General features: G+C 39.0%; 2 protein-coding genes across 2 annotated transcripts in view; one reads left to right on the top strand and one right to left on the bottom strand.

The window, feature by feature from the left end:
- The window catches only part of SPAG17 (sperm associated antigen 17), a 254,064-nt gene that overhangs the window by 225,451 nt on the left and 6,497 nt on the right, over nucleotides 1–22,116 (top strand). Inside the window, 5 exon segments of the mRNA XM_017869833.1 lie at nucleotides 3,892–4,028; nucleotides 5,391–5,575; nucleotides 7,353–7,413; nucleotides 10,694–10,838; nucleotides 13,494–13,638. Of these exon segments, the coding sequence (XP_017725322.1) occupies nucleotides 3,892–4,028; nucleotides 5,391–5,575; nucleotides 7,353–7,413; nucleotides 10,694–10,838; nucleotides 13,494–13,633 (668 nt within the window). The 3' untranslated portion in view covers nucleotides 13,634–13,638.
- WDR3 (WD repeat domain 3) overlaps nucleotides 19,307–22,116 on the bottom strand; it is a 33,025-nt gene continuing 30,215 nt past the window's right edge. The window contains 3 exon segments of the mRNA XM_017869829.1: nucleotides 19,307–19,962; nucleotides 19,964–20,073; nucleotides 20,718–20,811. Of these exon segments, the coding sequence (XP_017725318.1) occupies nucleotides 19,920–19,962; nucleotides 19,964–20,073; nucleotides 20,718–20,811 (247 nt within the window). The 3' untranslated portion in view covers nucleotides 19,307–19,919.

Below are 22,116 nucleotides of genomic sequence, written 5' to 3'. Positions count from 1 at the left end.
AATTTGTGACTGAGCTAGGGTTAGAATGAGTTTCAAGACTCCTTATTCTCTATATTATATTATACTACATTCCCGGTGTAGGGAAGAGAAAAGAATATTTATTTTATTAATTAATTCTTTTTTTGAGAGGGAGTCTTGCTCTGTCACCCAGGCTAGAGTGCAGTGGCACGATCTTGGCTCACTGCAACCTCCACCTCCCGGGTTCCAGCGATTCTCCTGCCTCAGCCTCCTGAGTAGCTGGTATTACGGGCGCCCACCATCACGCCAGCTAATTTTGTTTTTTTTTTTTTTTTTTTTTTGTATTTTTAGTAGAGATGGGGTTTCACTATGTTGGCCAGTCTGGTCTCAAACTCCTGACCTCAGGTGATCCGCCTGCCTCGGCCTCCCAAAGTGCTGGGATTACAGGCATGAGCCACCACACCTGGCCTGAATATTTTATTTAAAATAAAATGAATGTGTTCAAAAGCTTAAAGGGAGAAATGAACAGGAAATCAGTGTAAGTAGATAAGAGTGTTTTTATCTGGTACTAATATAAGGTGATATCCAGAAAATACAATAGAGTCAGCTAGGGAAGGTTTGGACTTGCAAAATAAAACGTGGGTTCAGTGCTCACTGTGATAACACTGCATGGAAGCACCGCCAAATCCTGTAGTGGCTTAAAACAGCCAGTCTGTGGGCCTGTGGATGTCCATGGCAGCTCTGCCCCAGACTGGCACAAACCAGGTAAGTTTATCCTGGGAAAGGTAGTTGTTAACCATTCACCAGCACACCTCCGGCTGCAGGTAAGGTTCAGGTGTATTCCAAGAATGCCACACTGTAGGAGCCAAGGAGCCACCATGCTGGGCAAGCCATCCTCACAGCAGAGGGTCAAAGCTCAAGAGAGACCAGCAGAAACACATGCTGCACTTCACAGCCTCTGCTCAGCCTGGCACACACTGCCATCCACAGACACATTTGTTGGTTAAAGCAAGTCCCGTGGCCAAGCTTAAAGTCAATGGAGCAGAGAAATATACTCCACCTACAGGGAAGCCATCCTCAAAGGGGAAGTAAATAATTGTGAATAAATAATCCAGCCTTCCTCAGCATGGTAACAAGGAACCACTACTGGTTCTTCAGTCGGCTCAGGTCCAGCAGTAATATTGAGATGAACGCACTAGTTGGATTGTACCACTTGTTCAAATATTAAAGTACCTCAGCTGGTAATCAGCCACTGATTACCAAGGCTCCAAGACCCTCAAGGACTCCCTCCCCCATGATCCCGATCCCTGGAGAAGCCCTAGGCAGGCTCAATGGAATAATAATCTGCATGTTTTTATGAGAGACAGTCTAGTATAGAGCAGAGCTAAGAGTACAGGCTCTATCTGGGTTCACATCTGGGCTCCTAGTGTAATAGCTATGAACACTGGGCACATTATTTAAACCCTTTATCTCTTCCTGTTTCTCTTCTGTAAAGGGGAAATAATGCTCTATACATCACAAGGCTGTGAAAATTAAATTAGTTAATGTATGTAAAATACTTAGCACAGTGTCCAGCTCATGATAAATTCCATACCATATTTACTATTAATAATAATAGTATGAGCAACAAATTAGTACTTATTAGACTGATACATGCATGCACACAAAGCAGTAATACACATATGGCAAGGATGTGAACAAAAACTGTACCAAGCTACTACAATGGTTGTCTATGCAGAGAATGGTGATCAAAGGGAATAAATACATTAAAGCACTGATCACTGAGTTCCATTCCCAGAGATTCTGATTCTGTTTTGGTCAGGAATAGGGCTTTACTGGCATGTGGACTGGAAATCTCTATTCTTCCAAAAACAGCCCAGGGACTGTGATACACGAATGGGTTTGGGACACTCCGAGTAGTAAAAGGAGCATGTTCCTTGTGGTTCCAACACACTTAGGTCCACATTCCAGCCCTGACCCTCATTGTAGTTTCTTAGACAAGTTATTTAATCCTCTGATCCTCTGTTTCCTTTGGTAAAGAAAAAAAAAAAAAGACACTGCAACTATATTAGTTAGGACTTTTCAGTTTACAGCCATGAGAACTTAAACTCAAATTCACTTGAACGACAACAATGAAAAAGGAAATTTATTGGTGACCAGAAGCAAACCACAGAAAAGTGGCTGTGTGGCTGTGGTGCTAGCCCAGGGGCATTTGGCTTCAGGTACTCTGGCTTTCCAGGAAAGTATTCGTGTTGTTTGAATGCCTGTTTCTCTCCATATCCTCCCTGCCTCCACCATGACCCATCCCTACTTTTTCTTGTTTGGTTTTATCCTCTCCTACAAAGGACAGGTTATTTCCATGTGGCAGAGATCATGACCATAAAGGCCTAAGATTCTGATTCTTCCAGATCCATAACCTAGTATGTAAGATGGGGTTATCGCTGTCCGCTTCAGTGGAAATATCCAGGGAAGGGACCTCATTGACTGGGCTTTGCTCCTCATGGTTGGGACCAGGGATGTCCTGGCACCAGATGTGTGTGGCAGTAGTTTGCATAGAGATGGAGGACGGGAAGAATGCTGAGCAGTCCAAGATTATAACTGCCAGAGCCTCCTCATTCAGGTGTAAAAACGTGTGGCACTCACCTGCAGATCGTGGACACTCAAATATTAGTCCCCTTCCTTTTCCTCTCTTCCTGGTTTGAATGCAGGAAAGGATTTTTAACTACCATGATCTAAAATACCATTCTTATTTCCACCTCCTGGATCTGTGGAACAAAGACACACAGCTACTGCTGCATGGATTTCCTACACTTGCTCATTCCCTCATGCAACTGAGGAAAAGAACAAGTCACCGAATTTAGTGATTTGAAGATTTAATTTTATGGCTTAATTTATCTATACTTACTAAACACTTTTTAAAACTATAAACATAGTAGTAGAATCAAAATTATTGGGATTTTTTTTTACTCATTAGTTTCAAGAAATCTTTCAGAGTTAATGTTGTATTGTATTATGTATTGTTGATTTAATAGAAGGAACCTTGAAGACCTGGGTATAATTCAGTTCATCCTAGGCAAGCCACTTGACTTCTTAGAATCTTATTCTTCTCATTTATTAAAAAAATGGATGCTAATAACATCTGTACTGCCCACCTTATAGGGTTGTGTGAGGACCAGTATTAGGTCATGTATGTAAAATCACTTTGTAAAATGAAAAGGCAAGAATTAACAGAAGACTTTTCTCCTTTAAAATAAGCTCTTTAAACTAAAAATAGAACTACAATTTGACCCAGCAATCCCATTACTAGATACACAGCCAAAGAAAAAGAAATATTTCTATCAAAAGGACACATACACTCAAATGTTCACTGCAGTAATGTTCACGACAGCAAAGACATGGAACCAACCTAGGTGCCCATCAATGATGGATTGGATTTTTAAAATGTAGTACATGTACACCATAGAATACTATGCAGCCACGAAAAAGAATGAAATCATGTTCTTTGCACCAACATGGATGCAGCTACAAGCCATTATTCTAAGCAAATTAATGCAGAAACAGAAAATCCAAAATCACATGTTCTCACTTGGGTAGAAGCTAAATCTTGGATACTCGTGGGCATAAAGAGGGGAACGAGACAGCGGGGACTCTGAAAGGAGACAGGAAGGGAGGAGGCAGGCTGAAAAACATCCTATTGCGTACTATATTCACTATTTGGGCAGCGTGATCATACATTATACCCTTGTAACAAACCTGCAGTAAATCTAAAAGAAAAATTGAAATTAAATAAAATAAATATAAATAAATAAGCTCTTTGAAAAGCAAAGAAGAAAAGTTTCCAAGTTGGTTTATGTTCTTATATACTCTGATATTACTTCCAATGTCTTTGAATAAAATGTCCATGTGGCATAATTTAAGCTTTCTCTCTAACAGAACCAGAATCTTATGAGCCTGTGAAAATTCCAACCCAGTCCTTGCTGCAGGATGTTGCGGGACAAGCAAGAAAAGAAAAAGTGAAGTTGCCTCATTATTTGCTGAGTTCCAAGCCTAAGTCTCAACCTCTTGCAAAGGTAAAACAAACATGGGAACAAATTCCCCACAGCCAATCAGCATTTGATGTAATTCTTTACTTTTTATTTTTTTCAATCCTGCTCCTTTTGTAGATTTTATGTAATTCTGATTCATTGAAGTTATTAGTTTCCAGCCACTGTGTACTGCTATTGACTGTATTGATCTCACCATGAAGCTCTTTAAACTTTCATCTCACACATGTAAACACAGGCAGTGCTTTGATGGAGCTGGCTCATACAGGCTCCTGGGAGAAATTTTATGAGCCAGTTATCAAACCACTGATAGCTTGAAATCAGCCATGCTGGGAGTACTTGCACCATAAAATTAGTGAACACTAGAAATCAGAATTGTTTTCAGACAGCCAGTTCACCAGCATACTACTACTGGCTAAAGGAATCATTGGCCACCGTTGCCATGACTCTTAGGATAAAATCCAAATGACTTAACATGAGGACAAGGCCCCATTTGCTTCTTCGCCCTCACCCTGAGTCAAACTCACTATAATTCAGCCATTGTAGATTTCATTTTTAAAAATACCAAGCTCCTTTCTTCCTCAGAGCCTCTAAGATTAAGATTCCACCCAGTTCTATTGGGAAACCTTCTGGAGTCCACCAGTTTTGATAATTATCTTTTTTTCTTCCATGGCACACTGTGTTCATCTCCATCACAGAATTTATTGTTATATATAACTGACAATATTACAGTATGTCTCAAACTTTAATGTGCATATGGATTACCTCAGGATCTTATTAAAATACAGATTCTGACTCACTAGGTCTGGTGTAGGGCATGGGGTTCTGCAATTCTAACAAACTCTGAGATGATGTCAGCACTGCTGATGTGAGGAATAATAAGGGCATAGACCAATGGTTCTCAAAGTGTGGTTGTCTGACCAGCAGCATTGCCAACACTAAGAACTTGTTATAAATGCAAATTCTTGGGCCCTGCCCCCAACCAACAGAATGAAAAACTCTGGGGGTAAAGTCAGCAATCTGTGTATTGTTATTAATGAGTCCTCCAGGAGATTCTGATGGAAGCTAATGTTTGATGACCACTGGCACAGATGAAAGAGCACAGACTCTAGAATCAGGCAAACTTGAATCTGAATCTTTGCTATGCTACTTACCACTTGAACAATTATCTTTCAGTTCTCTGAACTTGACTTCCTTATCCTTAAAACAAAGCCTAAAATACCTCCTTACACGGCTGTTGTAAGGATTACATAAGACTATAAACATTCATTTCCTCCAGCAACCAAAAAGTTATTTTCCTCTGGTGAAAGGGCCTTTTTTTTTTTTTTTTTTTTTTAATCTTGGGAACTCAAAATAGAACCATTTTATTAATTTTTCGTTAATGCAAAGGTGCAAGATTCTGTTGGAGGAAAAGTGAACACATCCTCTATTGCATCTGCCGCCATTAATAATGCACAGTCATCCCCTTTTGGGTTCCATCTTCTCCCGTCATCAGTGAAGTTTGGAGTGCTTAAGGAAGGACATACCTATGCCACAGTTGTAAAGCTCAAGAATGTTGGAGTGGACTTCTGCAGGTGAGGCCAAGGGACCAAAGGTCTGCCTACCTTTCCCTACCCTGTGACTTGTCTTTGGTCACCTCCATCAGTAAATGTTTATGGAACTGAACTATAATTACTCCTTGAATCTTCACATGATTCATTCAGTCATTTACACACTCATTCATTCATCAACAAATCAGTGAGTGTTTATCGGGTTCCAATTATATGGTAGATACTTCCTTGCCCTCCTGTTCATCATTATTCATACTTTGCTAAAAGCAACTCACATCCTGATCTCCACTAGTGGAAAAAAAAGGAGGAGGTTGTACAAGTGTTATAGCTACTAATGCACAATAATTGAAAGTCTTTTTCACAAATCCACTAACTATAATAATACCAGCTGATGTTTGTTTTCACAGTATGATCTGAAAAGCACTTTTAATTACATTGTTTCTGCATAATGGAGGGAAAAACCTTATGAGACTACTATAAAAGGAGAAACTGTGTAACTTGTTTTAACATCTTGTAGGTTAGCAGAGGCCAGACTTCAGATCTCCTGAGTCCCCCCACTTGCTTTACTAATACTTCGTTTTGTGTGAAATTTCAAACCTTTCCATTGGACCAAGAAACCATATACCTCTACCAAACCATTCCCAAGTACAAAATGTCCACTATTATATCTTAAATGTAATATATTTTTTATATTTTATTTAAGTTATAGCTGTTAAGTTATATCTTAAACATAAGCATGTGTATTACTTCCATTAAAATGGAATATATGTTTATTTCAGTTGCAGTCATTTTCAGAGTTCAGTGGTAAGTCCTTCATGAATGTTTGTGATTCTGATTGATGATTGGAAATCAGATAAAACAAAATGATAGAAGCATCCAGTTTGAAAGATCCCTGTCCCATTTCAGTTATTTCAGTTGAGGCAAATCCCAGCTTCAGGAATGACCTTTGCTTCCTGAGAAACAATCTGATGTGGAACTCAGGCCACCAAATCACACATTATTATTTTTTAGGTTGTTGCCAACAAAGTGGGTGGGGAGAAATAGAGAGTCAACCTCAAACTAATAAAACTCATTCGTGCGGGTCCTGTTGCTCCAGTATAAAATTTTAGTTTTGGAGATTTCACTCCTCAGCTTGTTAATTCAGCCACGATAGAGCAGACAGCAAGGTTGATGGAGGAAGAAGCAGTGTTGGGGTCAGAGTGGAGGTAGGCTTTCCTTGGCATTTTAATTTACTCCAGGTCTTTAACCTTCAAGCAGAACCCACAAACCACAGGAAGAGAGAGAGATCAATAAGCACCATGTGTGAGCTCAGAGCTTTTCAAGTTCTTCGACGTTTTCTGAGCCTTTCTGTTTCTCCTCTCCTCAAACATGCAAACCCCATACTAAGACAGAGCAAAGCTGGCTCCCATGCTCCACTGCCTTCCAAAAGAGCCTTTATTCTTCAACTTAATGACCCGGCTGCCAGCATTTGCATTCATGCTGGCAGCTATGCTGAAATGCACACACCAGCCAAACAGTCCCACTGCCCAAGCCTGGACTGCTCGTCAGCAACCAGTAACGAAGGGTTGAAACTCAGGTTGGAGCCCGTTTTATGCTGATGAAAACTGTTGGAAAGGCAGTTGTGGAATGGGCCCCAGATTCTTCTCCCAATTGAATATTAAAGTTGGTTTTCTAATGGTATGGACCCCCGGCTCCTGTGTAGCAAATATTAACACCTTCCTTATTTTATAACATCCCAGCTTATTCATTGCTCCTGTTTTTCATTATGGCATAAATTTATTTTCATCTTGCTGCCTTGTAGGTTTAAAGTAAAGCAGCCCCCACCCAGCACAGGACTGAAAGTGACTTACAAACCTGGACCCGTAAGTCCTATATGCCATCTATTGTGTGTCCTTGCGTGCATACAAATGAACATATATAGGTTTCCAGTGAAGTGGGCTTTGAAATCATTCTGCCCATTCATTTTAAACTATGTATAAGTCTAATGTTTTTAATATCATAAGCAAAAGATTTTTGGTAGTGATACAGTATGTGGCTTGATTGCATTCATTCCATATAGTAACCATGAGACCGATCCTATGCATAAACAGAGTTAAACTGCCAGCTATGAAAACAATTCTGAAGCTCACCTCACTTGTCCCAATATTACAGTTATGTACAAACTACCGTTTTAAAAAGTAAATCCTTATGCAAACTGAAAAATAATTATTCCATTCTTTATATTTTATGTAAATCTGGTTTGCACTCTTGGTATTTGCCAGAGAATATTATTTAATGCTATACTAAGAAATCATATTTGTTTGTTTGCTTATTTATTTATTTATTTTTATTTTGAGACAGAGTCTTGCTCTGTTGCCCAGGCTAGAGTGTAATGGCCGGATCTCAGCTCACTGCAACCTCCACCTCCTGGGTGCAGGCACTTCTCCTCCCTCAGCCTCCCGAGTAGCTGGGATTACAGGTGCACGCCACCACGCCTGGCTAATTTTTGTATTTTTAGTAGAGACAGGGTTTCACCATGTTGGTCAGGCTGGTCTCGAACTCTTGACCTCATTATCCACCTGCCTTGGCCTCTCAAAGTGCCAGGATTCCATGCATGAACCACCACACCCAGCCAAGAAATCATATTTATTAAACTCATAAGTTGCCTCATTTCTCCAAAGATCTCTGAAAATACAAAATAAAAAATGTCAACCTATTCTGACTTTGATACATCCTCCAAAATGGCATGTTTAGTAAAAACTATGCATATTAATAGCCTAGTCTCACTTTAAATTATAATTTCAGAAATATAGGATGATGTAAACATAAGTTCATCCTAAAATATAATAGTCACATTTGTAAGTCTTTATCCGTGCATCATCTGGCTGCTTTAACACGCCTTTTACTTCATACTTCACTCAGCAAATTTTGAGTTCCTCCCATATGCCATTGAAAGTGGCCAGGGCACAGAGGATGTTAAAAATGAGTAAGACACACGAGAAGCTTACAGAGCCAGGCACATAGTGGGTACTCGAGAGAGGTGTGATTGAGTGACAGAATGAAGTGAGTTGGTCTGGCAGACACGTGACTCACTCATCACAGATGGGAAGAGCACATAGGCCTATGGGAACAGTGCACAGAATTATCCAGTCCTGTTAACAAGCACCCAATGCTCCCAGAGTCTGAAGCTCTTAAAGCAGCCCCAGTCATAGGCTCACACAAAAGGGTTGGTTTGGTATAGCGCAAAGTCAGTTGACTTCTTGTCACGACTGTGCCATCAAGCAGTTCAGTTAATGCTCTGAGCCTTGTTTTCCTCATCTGTAAAGTTCAGACCAGATTATTTCTTAGCCCCCTTCTAGCTGTAATATGCTCTACAGAAAACAGTATTATACAGGCTAAAACTCCAAACAGAAACATTTTGGGATTATATCCACTAATTCACAAGTACTGGCCTGAAGTAATTCACCACTGTATTGTGTCAAGATTTCAGAACCTTCACAACATAAGGCAAAAGACAAAAATCAAAACAAGCCCTTCTTCCACTGTTCTGGGAAGTTAGCAAATCTCATTTTAATTTAAAGTAGGGATTATGCCAAAAGCCAAAATAGCTGTTGGATCAACCTTTATAGGTCCTAAAAACCCAGCATGTAGTCTTTGAAGCTCACTCTATACTATAAGGTTTTTTTAGTTTGACAACAGGCTTTGATAGTAGGTTTTGGCTCTGGCAAAAAATATAATCTGTAGACTTCCCCATATGTAAATCTAACCACTGTTCAGCTTGGTTAGTGGCCAACACTAAATGAATCTGCTCAAAGCCTGGGCAAACCTGTATGATGGCTGTGTTCCAGCTCTCCTCATGCTGAATTTCATCATTACCCAGCCCTGCTCCAACTGCTGGACTTGGAGGAGAAGGGTCTGCTGCTGGATATCCTCCAGTATGCATACGCTCACAAATACATTGTTGAAAAAACTGAAACATTTTCAATTCTACTATTTATAAAATTATATTGAAGAAAACATTCCATTTGTATCTAATTGCTTTTCATGTAGTCGTTTCAGATTTATATTTTTCCAGATAACTGTTCCCAAGTCTGCTTTTTAACCCACCTCCTGGAGAGGCAACTTAGAAACATAAATAGTTCTCTCTTTGCTGGCTAGTGTTCTTTTCAAGGAACAAGGCAAGATGCCCGTGCCTTGCTGTGTTCCTTCTTCCTTCTGTATCAGGTTTCTTCTTTGTTGGTACAATCCTCTGCCATGGGTTTTCAGAACTAAGCAGTTGGGCATTTCAACTAATGTTGTCTCCCTCTACTGGTTTCATTATTTTATGCAGCCTACATTAGGAATACCCTAAAGTCATGTTTGCTCAACCCATGGCCCGGGACGGCTTTGAATGCAGCCCAACACAAATTCCTAGACTTTCTTAAAACATGATGAGATTATTTTGCGATTTTTTTAAGCTCATCACCTGATCATTACTGTTAGTATATTTTGTGTGTGACCCAAGACAATTCTTCTGCTAATGTGGCCCAGGGAGGCCAAAATAGTGGACACCCCTGCAAGGAACAAGGTAGGAAAGTTATGATAGTCACCAAGTCCGTTAGATGAATTTTTTCTTTTTCTTTTTTTTTTTTTTTTTTTTTTTGAGACGGAGTTTTGCTCTGTCGCCAGACTGGAATGCAGTGGCACGATCTTGGCTCCCTGCAACCTCCGCCTCCTGGGTTCAAGCAATTCTCCTGCCTCAGCCTACTGATTTATATTTATATTAGATTAAATTGATCTTTATCTGAAGTAGCCCCTATTGCAGATTTCACTACTGAAAGTCACTACTGATATTCAAAAACTAGCACAATTAGGAGTATTGCAAAATTTTGCCTTCAGTTCCACTTCCAATAACCTGGCATTTAGCTTCCTTATGCTTTTTCCTAAATAGCACCTGGTTTGCCCCTTCAACAATTTACCCTGGGTCCCCTTTGCTTAATGGAATTCTACCTTCATTATGAAGTAATTCTGCTAAATGCTTTTAATAACTACCATTTATTAGTGCAAAATTTATAGATGAAGAAACCAAAGGTAAGAGAGTTTAAATAACTTGCTCAAATTCATATTAAAAGCAAGGTTTGAACTGAGAGTTCTCTGGTCCTAAAGCTACCTTGTGTCTTATAGGTGGCAGCTGGTTTGCAGACAGAACTGAATATAGAGTTATTTGCCATGGCTGTTGGAGAGGATGGGGCCAGGGGATCAGCACACATCTCTCACAATATCGAGATTATGACTGAGCATGAGGTTCTGTTCCTACCTGTGGAAGCAAATATCCTTTAAAGTTCAACTTGAGTAATCATATATAGTGCAGAAATTACACAAGTGAGGAAAACATGGAAGTCAAAATGCATCTCTACTTTATTGATTCTATCTTCAAAATCAGAGTTAAATTTATTAAGACAAAGGGTATCTTCATTCATCTTTGAAAGCACCTAGCCAAATCTAAAAAAATACCTGACACACAGTATATGTGCAGTAACTTCAAGCTGAATAAGTGTAACTGTTATTGGCTATCTATGGAATATCAGATAAAATAACAAAACAGCAAGTCTCTATCACAAAAAAATTATAATTTTATAGAAGGATAGGAGATACCTTCTTATTACAAAGGTTGGGTATTCACTGAATTATGCATGCATTCCTCCATATCAGTGTCTCCAGCCACACAGATATTACCTCCAAGGTACTGTATGAAATAGTTTATCATACATAAAAATGGATAACTGGACTCTGTCTTAAAAGGCATTATATAATCTAGTAGCAGAAATAAAGCCTTCACATTTTATTTCTATTCTGTACTTTCTCCAGTGGCATGAATTGTGTGCTGCTTGTGTTACTGTTCTATATTTATTTGATATTTAAGCTGGATCTTATAGAATGTGAAAACTTGATCGACGGGAACTTTAAGTACAAAGAATGAACAAACCATGGCAACAGGAAAGCTCCAGGTGTTTGGGATGATTGGCAGGGAGTTCAGCTTGCCAAGAGCTTGAGTATTAGGAATATAGTGGGAAATAGGTTGGAGTCAAGTTATGAAAGATCTTAAATCCTTGGCTTGGATTTTATTATTTAAGCAGCAGTGAACCACTGCAGATTCCTGACTCTGTGGGTGGTATGATCAGCACATCTTTATTAAGATGAATCCAGTGTTACTGTGCAGGACGTGTTGAAGGGGAACAACTGGATGTGTAAAAGAACCATTAGAAGTCTACCTGAATGGGCCATGTGTAAGCACAAGAACTGTGGGAATCGGGGAACAGTCAACATAAAAGAGGGATATGCATGAAAGACACGGTGGGGGAAAGAAACTGCAAAATCTGAGGTAGCAGTCATTGATGGATGGAAGAAAGAGGACATAGAGTTCAACTTCAAAGTTTTGGGCTGAGATAATGAATCATGGATATGTAATATTAGATCTCAACTGAGAAGTCAGAATTGGAGATATAATAATTTTAAGCATTGCTTACAGAGAGGTGATGGCTGAACGTATGGGCAAGGAGCAGAAATCTGGAGTCAGTTTAGGGAGCAGGAGGAAGAGGAGCCAGTGGAGACAGAAGCAGCAATTAGAAAATGAAATACTTCAGAAGCCTGAGGAAGAATTTCAAGGAAAAGATGGACACAATTGACAGATGCTATTGAAATGTCAAAGAAAATTCAGATTTAAACTGTTAAATTTGGTTGGAACAAAAACTAAATTACAAAAGGTAAAGAATGACTGTATTAAGAAAACAGAAACATTAGTTATGGATATTCTTTCAAGAAAATGTATTAAAGGAAAGAGCAAGAGAACATGGTACCTCAAGTATGCAACAGAATATAGGAAGGATTTTCAGTTTAGTGTAGACCTATGTGTTTGTAGGTTGAAGAGAGTGGAGCAGAAGAGGTATATTAAAAAGATGAATGAGTAGAAGTAATTGAAACTGCAATATCCAAAACAGGGCAAAAGAATAATAAAAAAACAGAGCTGAAGGGTTAGTCTTGGCAAGGGAGAAGCTGAAGATAGCTAAGGATTCAGACATTCCGAGGTGAAGGAGAAAGTTCAAGGAACTTGTGTCAGATAGCACTGATGTCAATAAATGAAGTGTAGTTCATTTGTTCATTTATGCTTTCAAAGATGCAGAAACCCCTGCCTTTATGTAGCTCACATTCCAGTGGGAGGACAGACAATACACAAAGTAAGTAAACCATAAACAATGATGGCAGTAAGTACAATGGAGCAAAATATAAAGTAGGAAAGGAAAGTCCTCACTGGGAAAGTCTCTCTCCCTTCCTCTCACCTTCCTTCCCTTCCTTTTTCCTTTCCTTTTTTTGAGTAATGATGACAGGGTTTTTCCATTGTGATAGAAGGAAACTAGCCGAGGAACTAGTTTCTTCCCCTGGGAACTAAATCAAGTGCCCTTACCCTCTCCACACAGGTTATTAGATGCAAATACCTGAATCACTGCTGCTGATCATAGCAATGAAATCATTTGTATTTATAATAAATTTTCTATTTCCCTGCTTACAGATTAGAGAGAACCTGTCAGACACAGATAAAGGGCAAAAAATCTTACCAGATCTTTTATCTACATTGGATATTACTTCCAATGTCAACAATGATAATTCATAGCCCATTTCCCAAGATCTGTCATTTTCCCCACCAAAAAAACCCCACAAAATCTGATGTAGATATGGTTTGGGGCTTGACCATGCTGATGACTCCTTATAGAAAGCCAGTCACAGTTAGCAGAGAAATGTACATCAGAGAGAACAGAAGACATTCTAGACGTTGGCATATCCATCCTCTAACCCCCAAGCCTGAGCATGTAGAATTTGCATTGGATAGACGGGTACCTAAAGTTGAACTAATGTTGCTAGAGTTATTTGGGTTTATATATGCAAATCACTTAGTCATGAAAAGTACAGCCCTTAACAAGTATTTTACCAGTTTTAACAAGCATCAATTATGATAAGCGACCAAAAGACTTTCCCCAGGGAAAAGAAAATCCAATGGTCCAGAGAACTTCTGCAATTTATTCCTCCACACTTGGAGTCTTCATGTCTCGTAAAGTTTCTCCACATTAGGCACAGTAAGTAATAAACAGGAATTTGATTGTCAAGCATTCAAATTTGAGGTATTAGACCCCAGGTTTCTTCCCCTCTCCTTACAGTCAGAAACCCATAAGCCACCTAGCCTGAATGAATGAAAATATTTGTTTAAATAACCATACTAGTTACTCCTTTATATATATTATAAAATCTAATCCTCATGCTATCTAGAAGACAGTTTTTCCCACTTTATAAATAAGAAAACAGGGGTTCAGATAGTTTGCTTACTCCTTAAGTGGAAGAAGTAAAAATCTGAACTACTTCAATGTGATTCTAAAGTCCATTCTTTTAAGCACTGATTTCATTGTTCAGATAAAGTTGATCTTACTCTCTAAAAAGCGGCAGCACAGACACAAACACCAAGGTGCCCTTGAACTTGAGAATTTATAATTAAACCAGTGTTTTCAAACTTTTAGACTCAAGACTCCCTTTATTGTCTTAAAATGATTGATGATCCCAAAGAGCTTTTGTTTATGTGAGTGATATCAATATTTACCAAGTAAGAAAACTGGGAAAATTTTAAAATTTAAAATAATACACCCAGTTTATTCACATAAATGACATTTTAATGAAAATAACTTTTCAAAACAAACATGTAATAAAGGTAGTATTGTTTTCTATTTTTGCAAATCTCTTTAATGTCTGACTTAGTAGAACATAGCTGGATTCTCACATCTGCTCTGTATTCAAACTGTTATCATTCACACATCATATACCCTCTGGAAAACTCAGCTCTATGCCTAAGTGAGAATAAGAGAAAAAGGCAAATAACATATTGTATTAATTTCCTTGGGGTGCCGTAACAAAGTACCACAAACCAGCTGGCTTAAAGAAACAGGTATTTATTCTCTCACAGTTTAGAGGGAAAGAAGTCCAAAATCAAGGTGTCAGCAGGGTTGGTTCCTTCTGGAGGAATAATCTGTTCTATGCATCTCTCCTCATTTCTGGTGGTTGCCAGGAATCCTTGGCATTCCTTGGCTTGTAGTGGCATCACTCCAACATCTACCTCTGTCTTCACAGGGCAGTCTTCCTCGTGTATTTCTCTGTGTGCCTCTCTCATTGGATTTAGGGGCTACCCTAATCCTGAATGACCTAATCTTAACTTGATTGCATCTGTAAAGACTCTATTTACAAATAAGGTGACTCACAGGTTCTACTAGACATGAATTTTGGAGGGCCAAACCCAGTACAGCCTGCCCTCTGGTCCCTCAAAATTCATGTTCACCCCAGGTACAAAATGCAGTCCTCCGTCCCAATATTCCCCAAAGACTTAATCCATTCCTGCATTAACTCTAAAGTCTCATCTAAAGATCACCAACTCAAAAAGTCTCAAAGCTCATCATCTAAATCAGGTATGGGTGAGGCTCTGAGCATGAACTGTCCTGGCCTCCTTTCCATCTATAGACCCATGAAACTGAAAAACAAGTTACCAGCTTCCAGAATACAATGGTGGGACCACACAGGATACAAATTCCCATGCCAAAAGGGAGAAGACGGAAGAAATAAAGGAGTCACTGGTCTACAGCAACTTTGCAACCCAGAAGAGCAAATTCCATTAGATTCCAAGGACTGAGAATCTGTGGCACCATCTGCCCTGTATGCCCATGGAGGCTCCACCAATCCCAGCCTCTAGGCCCTCAAAGACTCCACCAGCCCCACCCTCTGAGCCCTGAGCTTTGGCCCTCTGCAACAGTCCTACCCTCTGGGCAGCCTGTTTCCTGCTTACAGAATTCCAGAAATCTGACAGCCTTTCTTCATTTTGTTCTCTCTCTCTCTCTCTCTCTCTCTCTCTCTCTCTCCACAATTCTGAAAACTATGGAATAGCTCTCAAAGATTCATAATTCCTGTTGGCACCAATCTATCAAAAGTAATTCATGAATCTACCTAATAGATGAAATGTCTTAAATAATGTCTTTATGCCTCTTTGTGCATATTATTGCAGACTTAATGAGATTAAATAGATGCAGTAACAGTAGTAACTTTAAGCACTTCACAATAACTGTGTGGGTAGGTGCTATTCTACCCATTTTATAAATAAGGAAAAGGTTAGGTAATTTGCTCTATAGAAGCTGTATTAGTTATGTGTTGCTATATCATAAACTACCCCAAAACAGTGGCTTAAAACAATAAACATTTATGATCTCATAGCTTGAGTCAGGAATCAGGCACAGCTCAGTGGGGTCCTCTGGCTCAACTGGGGATGAATCTGCTTTCAAGCTCACTCAAGTAGCAGTCAGCAGGATTCGGTTTCTTGCAGGCTGTTAGACTGCGGGCCATGGCTCCTCACTGGCTATTGTCTAGAGACTGCCACTCAGTTCCTCACCATGTAGGCCTTGCTTTAGGGAATCTCACAACATGGCAGCTTGGTTCATCAGAACAAGCAAGCAAGCATGAAGAGCCAGAATGTGAACAAGGTAGAATTCAGTGCTTTATAACCTAATATTGGAAGAGAGAGCCCATTACATTTGCTGTATTCTGAAGAGAGAGCCCATTACATTTGCTGTATTCTGAAGAGAGAGCCCATTACATTTGCTGTATTCTGTTCACTAGAAGCCAGTCACTAGGTCCGACCCCATACTCAAGGGGAAGGGATACACAAGGGCAACACTGCCAGGGCTCAGTGACTGTTACACAATCTGTACTATGTTCTAAAAACAAACCAGGGCTGCTTGGATCCCAAAAACCTCAGAAATAAAGAGAAAGGACTTGAATATATGGTGATACTACCTTTAAGAACCTTAGCCCCATCTCAAACTTAGGATCCTAAATTATGAGGAATGGGGGTGGACTGCAGATGGTACCTGTAAGCCCATGTGGTTTCTTCGTTACACTTCTGCTCACAACCTCCCTCTCTTTCTGAAGACTAACCTGGCCTGAAAAGGCTGCATTGAGCAGGCTCATCATTTATAGTTGATAAGTGAATAGAGTCCTATATATAGTCCGGTACCTACCAACAGATACCATTGCTTTTCTGGGCACTGTCCTTGGTCTGTGCTAGAGATTTGCTAGATTTCTTTAGAATGAGATATGATTTATGACATTTGCCATTGAGAAACAATTTAATGCCAAATACACAAAGCACCTAGCTTCCAGCCAGTGAATTTCAAAATTGTTAAGCATATTTTCCTTAAGTGGATGGATATATACATTTTAAAAACTAAGCCTAAATGTTTTACTCCCATTAAACAATTCAAGAGCCTTTTTTTTTTTTTTTTTAAATGGAGTCTCACTCTGTTGCCCAGACTGGAGTGCCGTGACACAATCTCAGCTCACTGCAATCTCAAAAGGCTTTTCTTTATGGTACTACAGAATTTCTATAGGTAACTTACTTCACAATATGCAAGAGATATTAGTCATTAAATGGTTTTTATATTAAGGATTATATACAGTCAAGGGCTAAGGCAATGAATACTGACTTAATGACTAGAAATGTGCTTGGCTTAAAATTTACTTTATAATGCACCTGTTGACCTTAAACTTTTAGGGTTAAAGAGTTTCAAGTATTTTGACCAAAAGTTGTAACTTAGCTAGGTTCTGTACATGTCACTTTACCATAAAAGTTCCCCTTCTCTTTGCATAACACTTTAGCAAACAGAAACATCTTTACATTCCCTAGCACTATCAGGCTTTTGAATTATAAATGGTGGCAAAGCTATGGGAAAACAGCAATTTTTAACATAAGAGGAATTATTAATGATGTATACATCTAGAATGCCCTCCTGGAACTTGTTTTGGTTTGGAAACCATCAAAAATGTTACTAGAAAGTGACATTTATGTTCTGATGAGCAACTCTAAGAAGGACATTGATTCAACCTCTGTTCTCATAAAAAATTAAATTATTTTTCAAGAATTAACTCCTCTCCCTGGTGGCAGGAATAGCTGCCTAAACAACATTGACTCCTTGGAAAGCACCTAGAATGCATTATCCTGCCTGCCTATTCTCTTGCCTTTCATAGTTACGCCTTCAGAAACTCCATGCCAAAATTCACGTATTTATTCTGCCCGACAAATACCACTGCATTCCTTACTTCCCTTCAGTGACTGTGTTATGCTCAAGAACATGAAGACTTGTGGTTTGGGACACAAACCGCCAAGCCACAAGAACTGCAGCTCTGAGCCTGGGAAGAAAATGGTGGCCCCACAACACAGTAACTTGGCTGAAATGACCAAATTAACAGACAGATAGAAACCATTGTTTTAAGTCTTTAGGATTAACAACAACAAAAGGATAAAAGCAAAACTGTCTGAAGAAGATACAGAACATCTAAACAGGCCTATAACAATGAGTATGATTTAGTCATTTATAAAAGAAAAGCCCAGACCCAGAGGTATCTGTTAATATCTTTTCCTAGAACATTCCTACTTCCCCAAATCCTTACCATGAAGATATACAGTAGACAATTCATTGAAAACATGGGTTTGAACCACGTGGCTCCACTTTTGTACAGATTTGTTTTACTATTATTATTTTGGAGATGGAGTCTCACTGTGTTGCCCAGGCTGGAGTAATGGTAGCACGGTCTTGGCTAACTGCAATCTCTGCCTGCTGGGTTCAAGTGATTCTCCTGCCTCAGCCTCCTGAGTAGCTGGGATTACAAGTGCCTGCCACCACGCCCGGCTAGTTTTTTGTATTTTTAGTAGAGATGGGGTTTCACCACGTTGGCCAGGCTGGTCTTGAACTCCTGACCACATGATCTGTCCACCTCCCAAAGTGCTGGGATTACAGGTGTGAGCCACTGCACCCAGCCCAGATTTTTTTCAATAAATACATTGGAAAAATTTTTGAAGATTTGAAACAATGAGAAAAGTTTCAGATGAAAAAAATTAGGAAAAAAGCAGTTATATCATGAATGCATAAAATATGTAGATACTATTTTATCATTTACTGCCATAAAATACAGGCAAATCTATTATTTTATCAAAATTAACACACACAAATACAGATCATACATGGTGCAATTCACAGTTTTGAGAGAAACGTAAAAAAATGTAAAGATGCAGCATTAAATCACAGCTGCATAAAATGAACTGTAATGCACAGTATATTAGTGAAATAATTTCACAGCCACCTCCTGTTGCTATTGCAGTGAGCTCAAGTGTTGTGAGTATGCACTTCAAATGCTGTGTGACACTAATCACCGGTGCATGAACAATTCATCGCCCCAGTCAACTGCATATCACAATGCTCCCAAAAAGCAGAGAAAAGTGATGACATTACAAGAAAAAGCTGATTGCTTGATAGGTATCATGTTGAGGTCTGCAGCTACAGTTGCCTGCCACTCTAGACAGACAATTCATTTTATAAACAGATGACATACACTTACAGTATGGATAAATACAGTAAATGTATTTTCTCTTATGATTTTCTAAGTAACATTTTCTTTTTTCTAGCTTACTTTAAGAATACAGTATACAATATATATATAATACATCAGTAAGGCTCCCAGTCAATAACAGGCTACTAGTACTTAAGACTTTCGGGAATCACAAGTTATATGCAGATTTTTGACTGTGCGAGGGGGGGTCAGCACCCCTATCACCTGCATTGTTCAAGTGTCAACTATATATGTACCCACACACGCATACACACACACACACACACGTGTATTAATTCCTCAAAAGCCCAGCCAAGCATCTTAGCTTGGCTATTTTTTAATTAGAAATAATTATTTTATTCAGAAAAGTATAAACAGTTATCAATTAGAATCTTCTTATATACAGATATAACCTGCAGAAGGTTAAGTCTGAGGAGGCTGTTCTGGGTACTTTTACAGTCCTTTTAGTTCTAAGAGTCCATGATACTGCATTTTTATGGCCAGAGGGCAATCAATTATGCACCTGGTTGTCTCAATAGGCAGTAAAACCTAATATAAATAAATGGCAAATTATCTGCCATAAAAAAATAAGAAAAACTTTTGAAATGTTAATTTCAACTCCAATGAAACATATACCTAATTAAAACAATTATTTATTCCCTGCTAGAATATAAAGGGAACAACAAGCTTGAGCTGCAAGGCTCAAGCTTTGAGAGCACAGAAAGATTTTTAAACTAATCATGCATTTTAAGTCCAAGAAATGGAGCCAGCCCATAATCTCATGTTGGAATTCCCCCAGGCAAAGTTGGGAACCACCTCCTGACATCATCTGCAATGTGATCTTCTGTTATTTGGTATTTTTAAGATAACGCCAACTCTTCTGTGCTTAGTTTACGAGTCCTTTTAAGGAAAAAGTTTAAAAAAAAAAAGACACCACATTTCACTTCTAAGTCAATGTTAGAATCAGCTTCTCCCTCTTTTCCTCTTCCTCTTTTCTCTTCCAAGTGGCTAGTAGCATCAGCAAAAAACATAACTTCACTTTTTGCCTCGCATTCCCTCTTGAGATAATCAAGACCAGCCATATTGAAGCCGATAACATCCTGGAGTGCAATACAAGAAATATTAAAAATTTTTCTCCCACTTCAGTTCATCACAGCAGTGTATGAGAGTTAGGGGAACCAAAGCTTCAGGTGTTGTTACTTATCTTTCCCTCATTAAGAACTTTTCTTGTTTGTTTTTTCTATTCCTACTAATTCCAGTGAAAACTATCTCAAATATGGATTTATCGGTGGTGGGTACTGCTAAAGACAAAGCACAGCAATACTACTAACTTTTTTTTTTTTTTTTTTTTTTTTTTTGAGACGGAGTTTCTCGCTCTTCCCGCCAGGCTGGAGTATAGTGGCCGGATTCTCCCAGCTCACTGCCAAGCTCTCCCGTCCGAGTTTAAACGCCAATTTCTCCCTGCCTCCAGCCCTCCCGAGTAGCTTGGACTAAGGCGCCGCCACCCTCGCCCAGGCTAGATTTTTTGTATTTTTTAGTAGAGGACGGGGTTTCACCATGGTTAGCCAGGAATGGTCCCTCCGATCTCCCCTGAACTTTCATGAATCCACCTATCTCGGCCTAACCAAAGTGGCCTGGGATTACAGGCCTTTTGAGCCACCACGCCCGGCCAGCAATACTACACTACTTCTAAATCACACTAGGAATTTGCCTCATTATTTTATCTCTATACAAAGACACTTACCCGGACTTGGCTGACTTTTGAAATAGTTGTTTCCCTTAATTTTTCTATCACTGGCACAAGCATTTGATTGCTAGTGATCTGTCCAAAGTGAATCCTAATAGAAAAACAAAACACAGTCATGTTGCAGCTGACATGGCTAGACTGAGTAAACAGATAAAATATCAAAGCAACAACAAAATATACATTATAGAAATGTTTCGAGCAAAAAAAAAAAAAAAAAAAAAAGCCAAAGAAATTTCTTTCTCTACTATTCAGTTCAATTTGATGATAACTTAAAAAATGCTGTCCTAAACCTCATGACACATTCAACTCATTTGCAAAGCCTCTTTTCCCAGCCCAGCAACTTGCCAGTGGCTACAGATTTTGAGTGGTACTTTATGGAAAACTCAAAGACAGAATGAGCCTTCTAAGAAATGCTAACTCAAAAAAGATGCATTAATACTTCTAATAAAGCCACAGCAAAAAAGAGAGACATTCATGAGAGATTCAAACTCTGACCCAGAGTACCAAGATATCCTTGATGACCCTGCTGTACCTGTCAGGTAGTACCCATCTATAACCCTCTGATACGCTATAAGTATTTAGTGTTTCTTGTAGAACCAGCAACCCTAATTCAATAGCACATATGCCATAGCAGTAAAAGAAATTATTAGTAATATGGTTAAATATGAAGTTATGTCTTTACAACTTGCTCCAAATTATGAATATGGCAACAAAACATATCCTTCTTCTTCTCTTGCTACTATCCTGGATAAAGTATAAGAAATGGAGGGTTAAAATCATAAAACCAGGCCAATTCACCAAATACCTATTTGGTCAATTCACTAAATATACCTGTTTAACTATCTGGCATTGGCTGACCAGTTTTGTCTTCATAACAGTATTTGAAGGAATATTCAATTTGTCTCCATCTCTGTTCTCTGCTGTAACAGCTTGAGAATGAGGGTGAGAGATGAGAATATCAAGTCTTTGTACATCTATTCTTCTCAACTACCTATTAACAGAATTCTTCATATTTAAGAATATAACCTAATGAACATATTTGCTTTATGTCTTAGTTTACCTCTATATATGCCCCTACATTTCCATTTGCACCTGTAGAGACCAAGATAAATAAACTGACTTCCTTAAAATGTTGGTATAAGGACAAAGCAAAACCTGTTAGCTTACACTAAACACTTTAAAACAGGAATGTCCACCCTTTTGGCTCCCCTGGGCCACATTGGAAGAATTGTCTCGGGCCACACATAAAATACACTAATGATAGCTGATGAACAACAACAACAAAGAAATCACAAAAAAATCATAATGTTTTAATAAAGTTTACAAATTTGCGTTGGGCCACATTCAAAGTCGTACTGGGCCACATGTGGCCTGCGGGCCACAGGCTAGACAAGCT

The sequence above is a fragment of the Rhinopithecus bieti genome, unplaced genomic scaffold (assembly GCF_001698545.2).
Source record: "Rhinopithecus bieti isolate Rb0 unplaced genomic scaffold, ASM169854v2 scaffold_3040, whole genome shotgun sequence".
Classification (NCBI taxonomy): Eukaryota; Metazoa; Chordata; class Mammalia; order Primates; family Cercopithecidae; genus Rhinopithecus; species Rhinopithecus bieti.
This window is presented reverse-complemented; position numbering and strand designations above follow the sequence as displayed.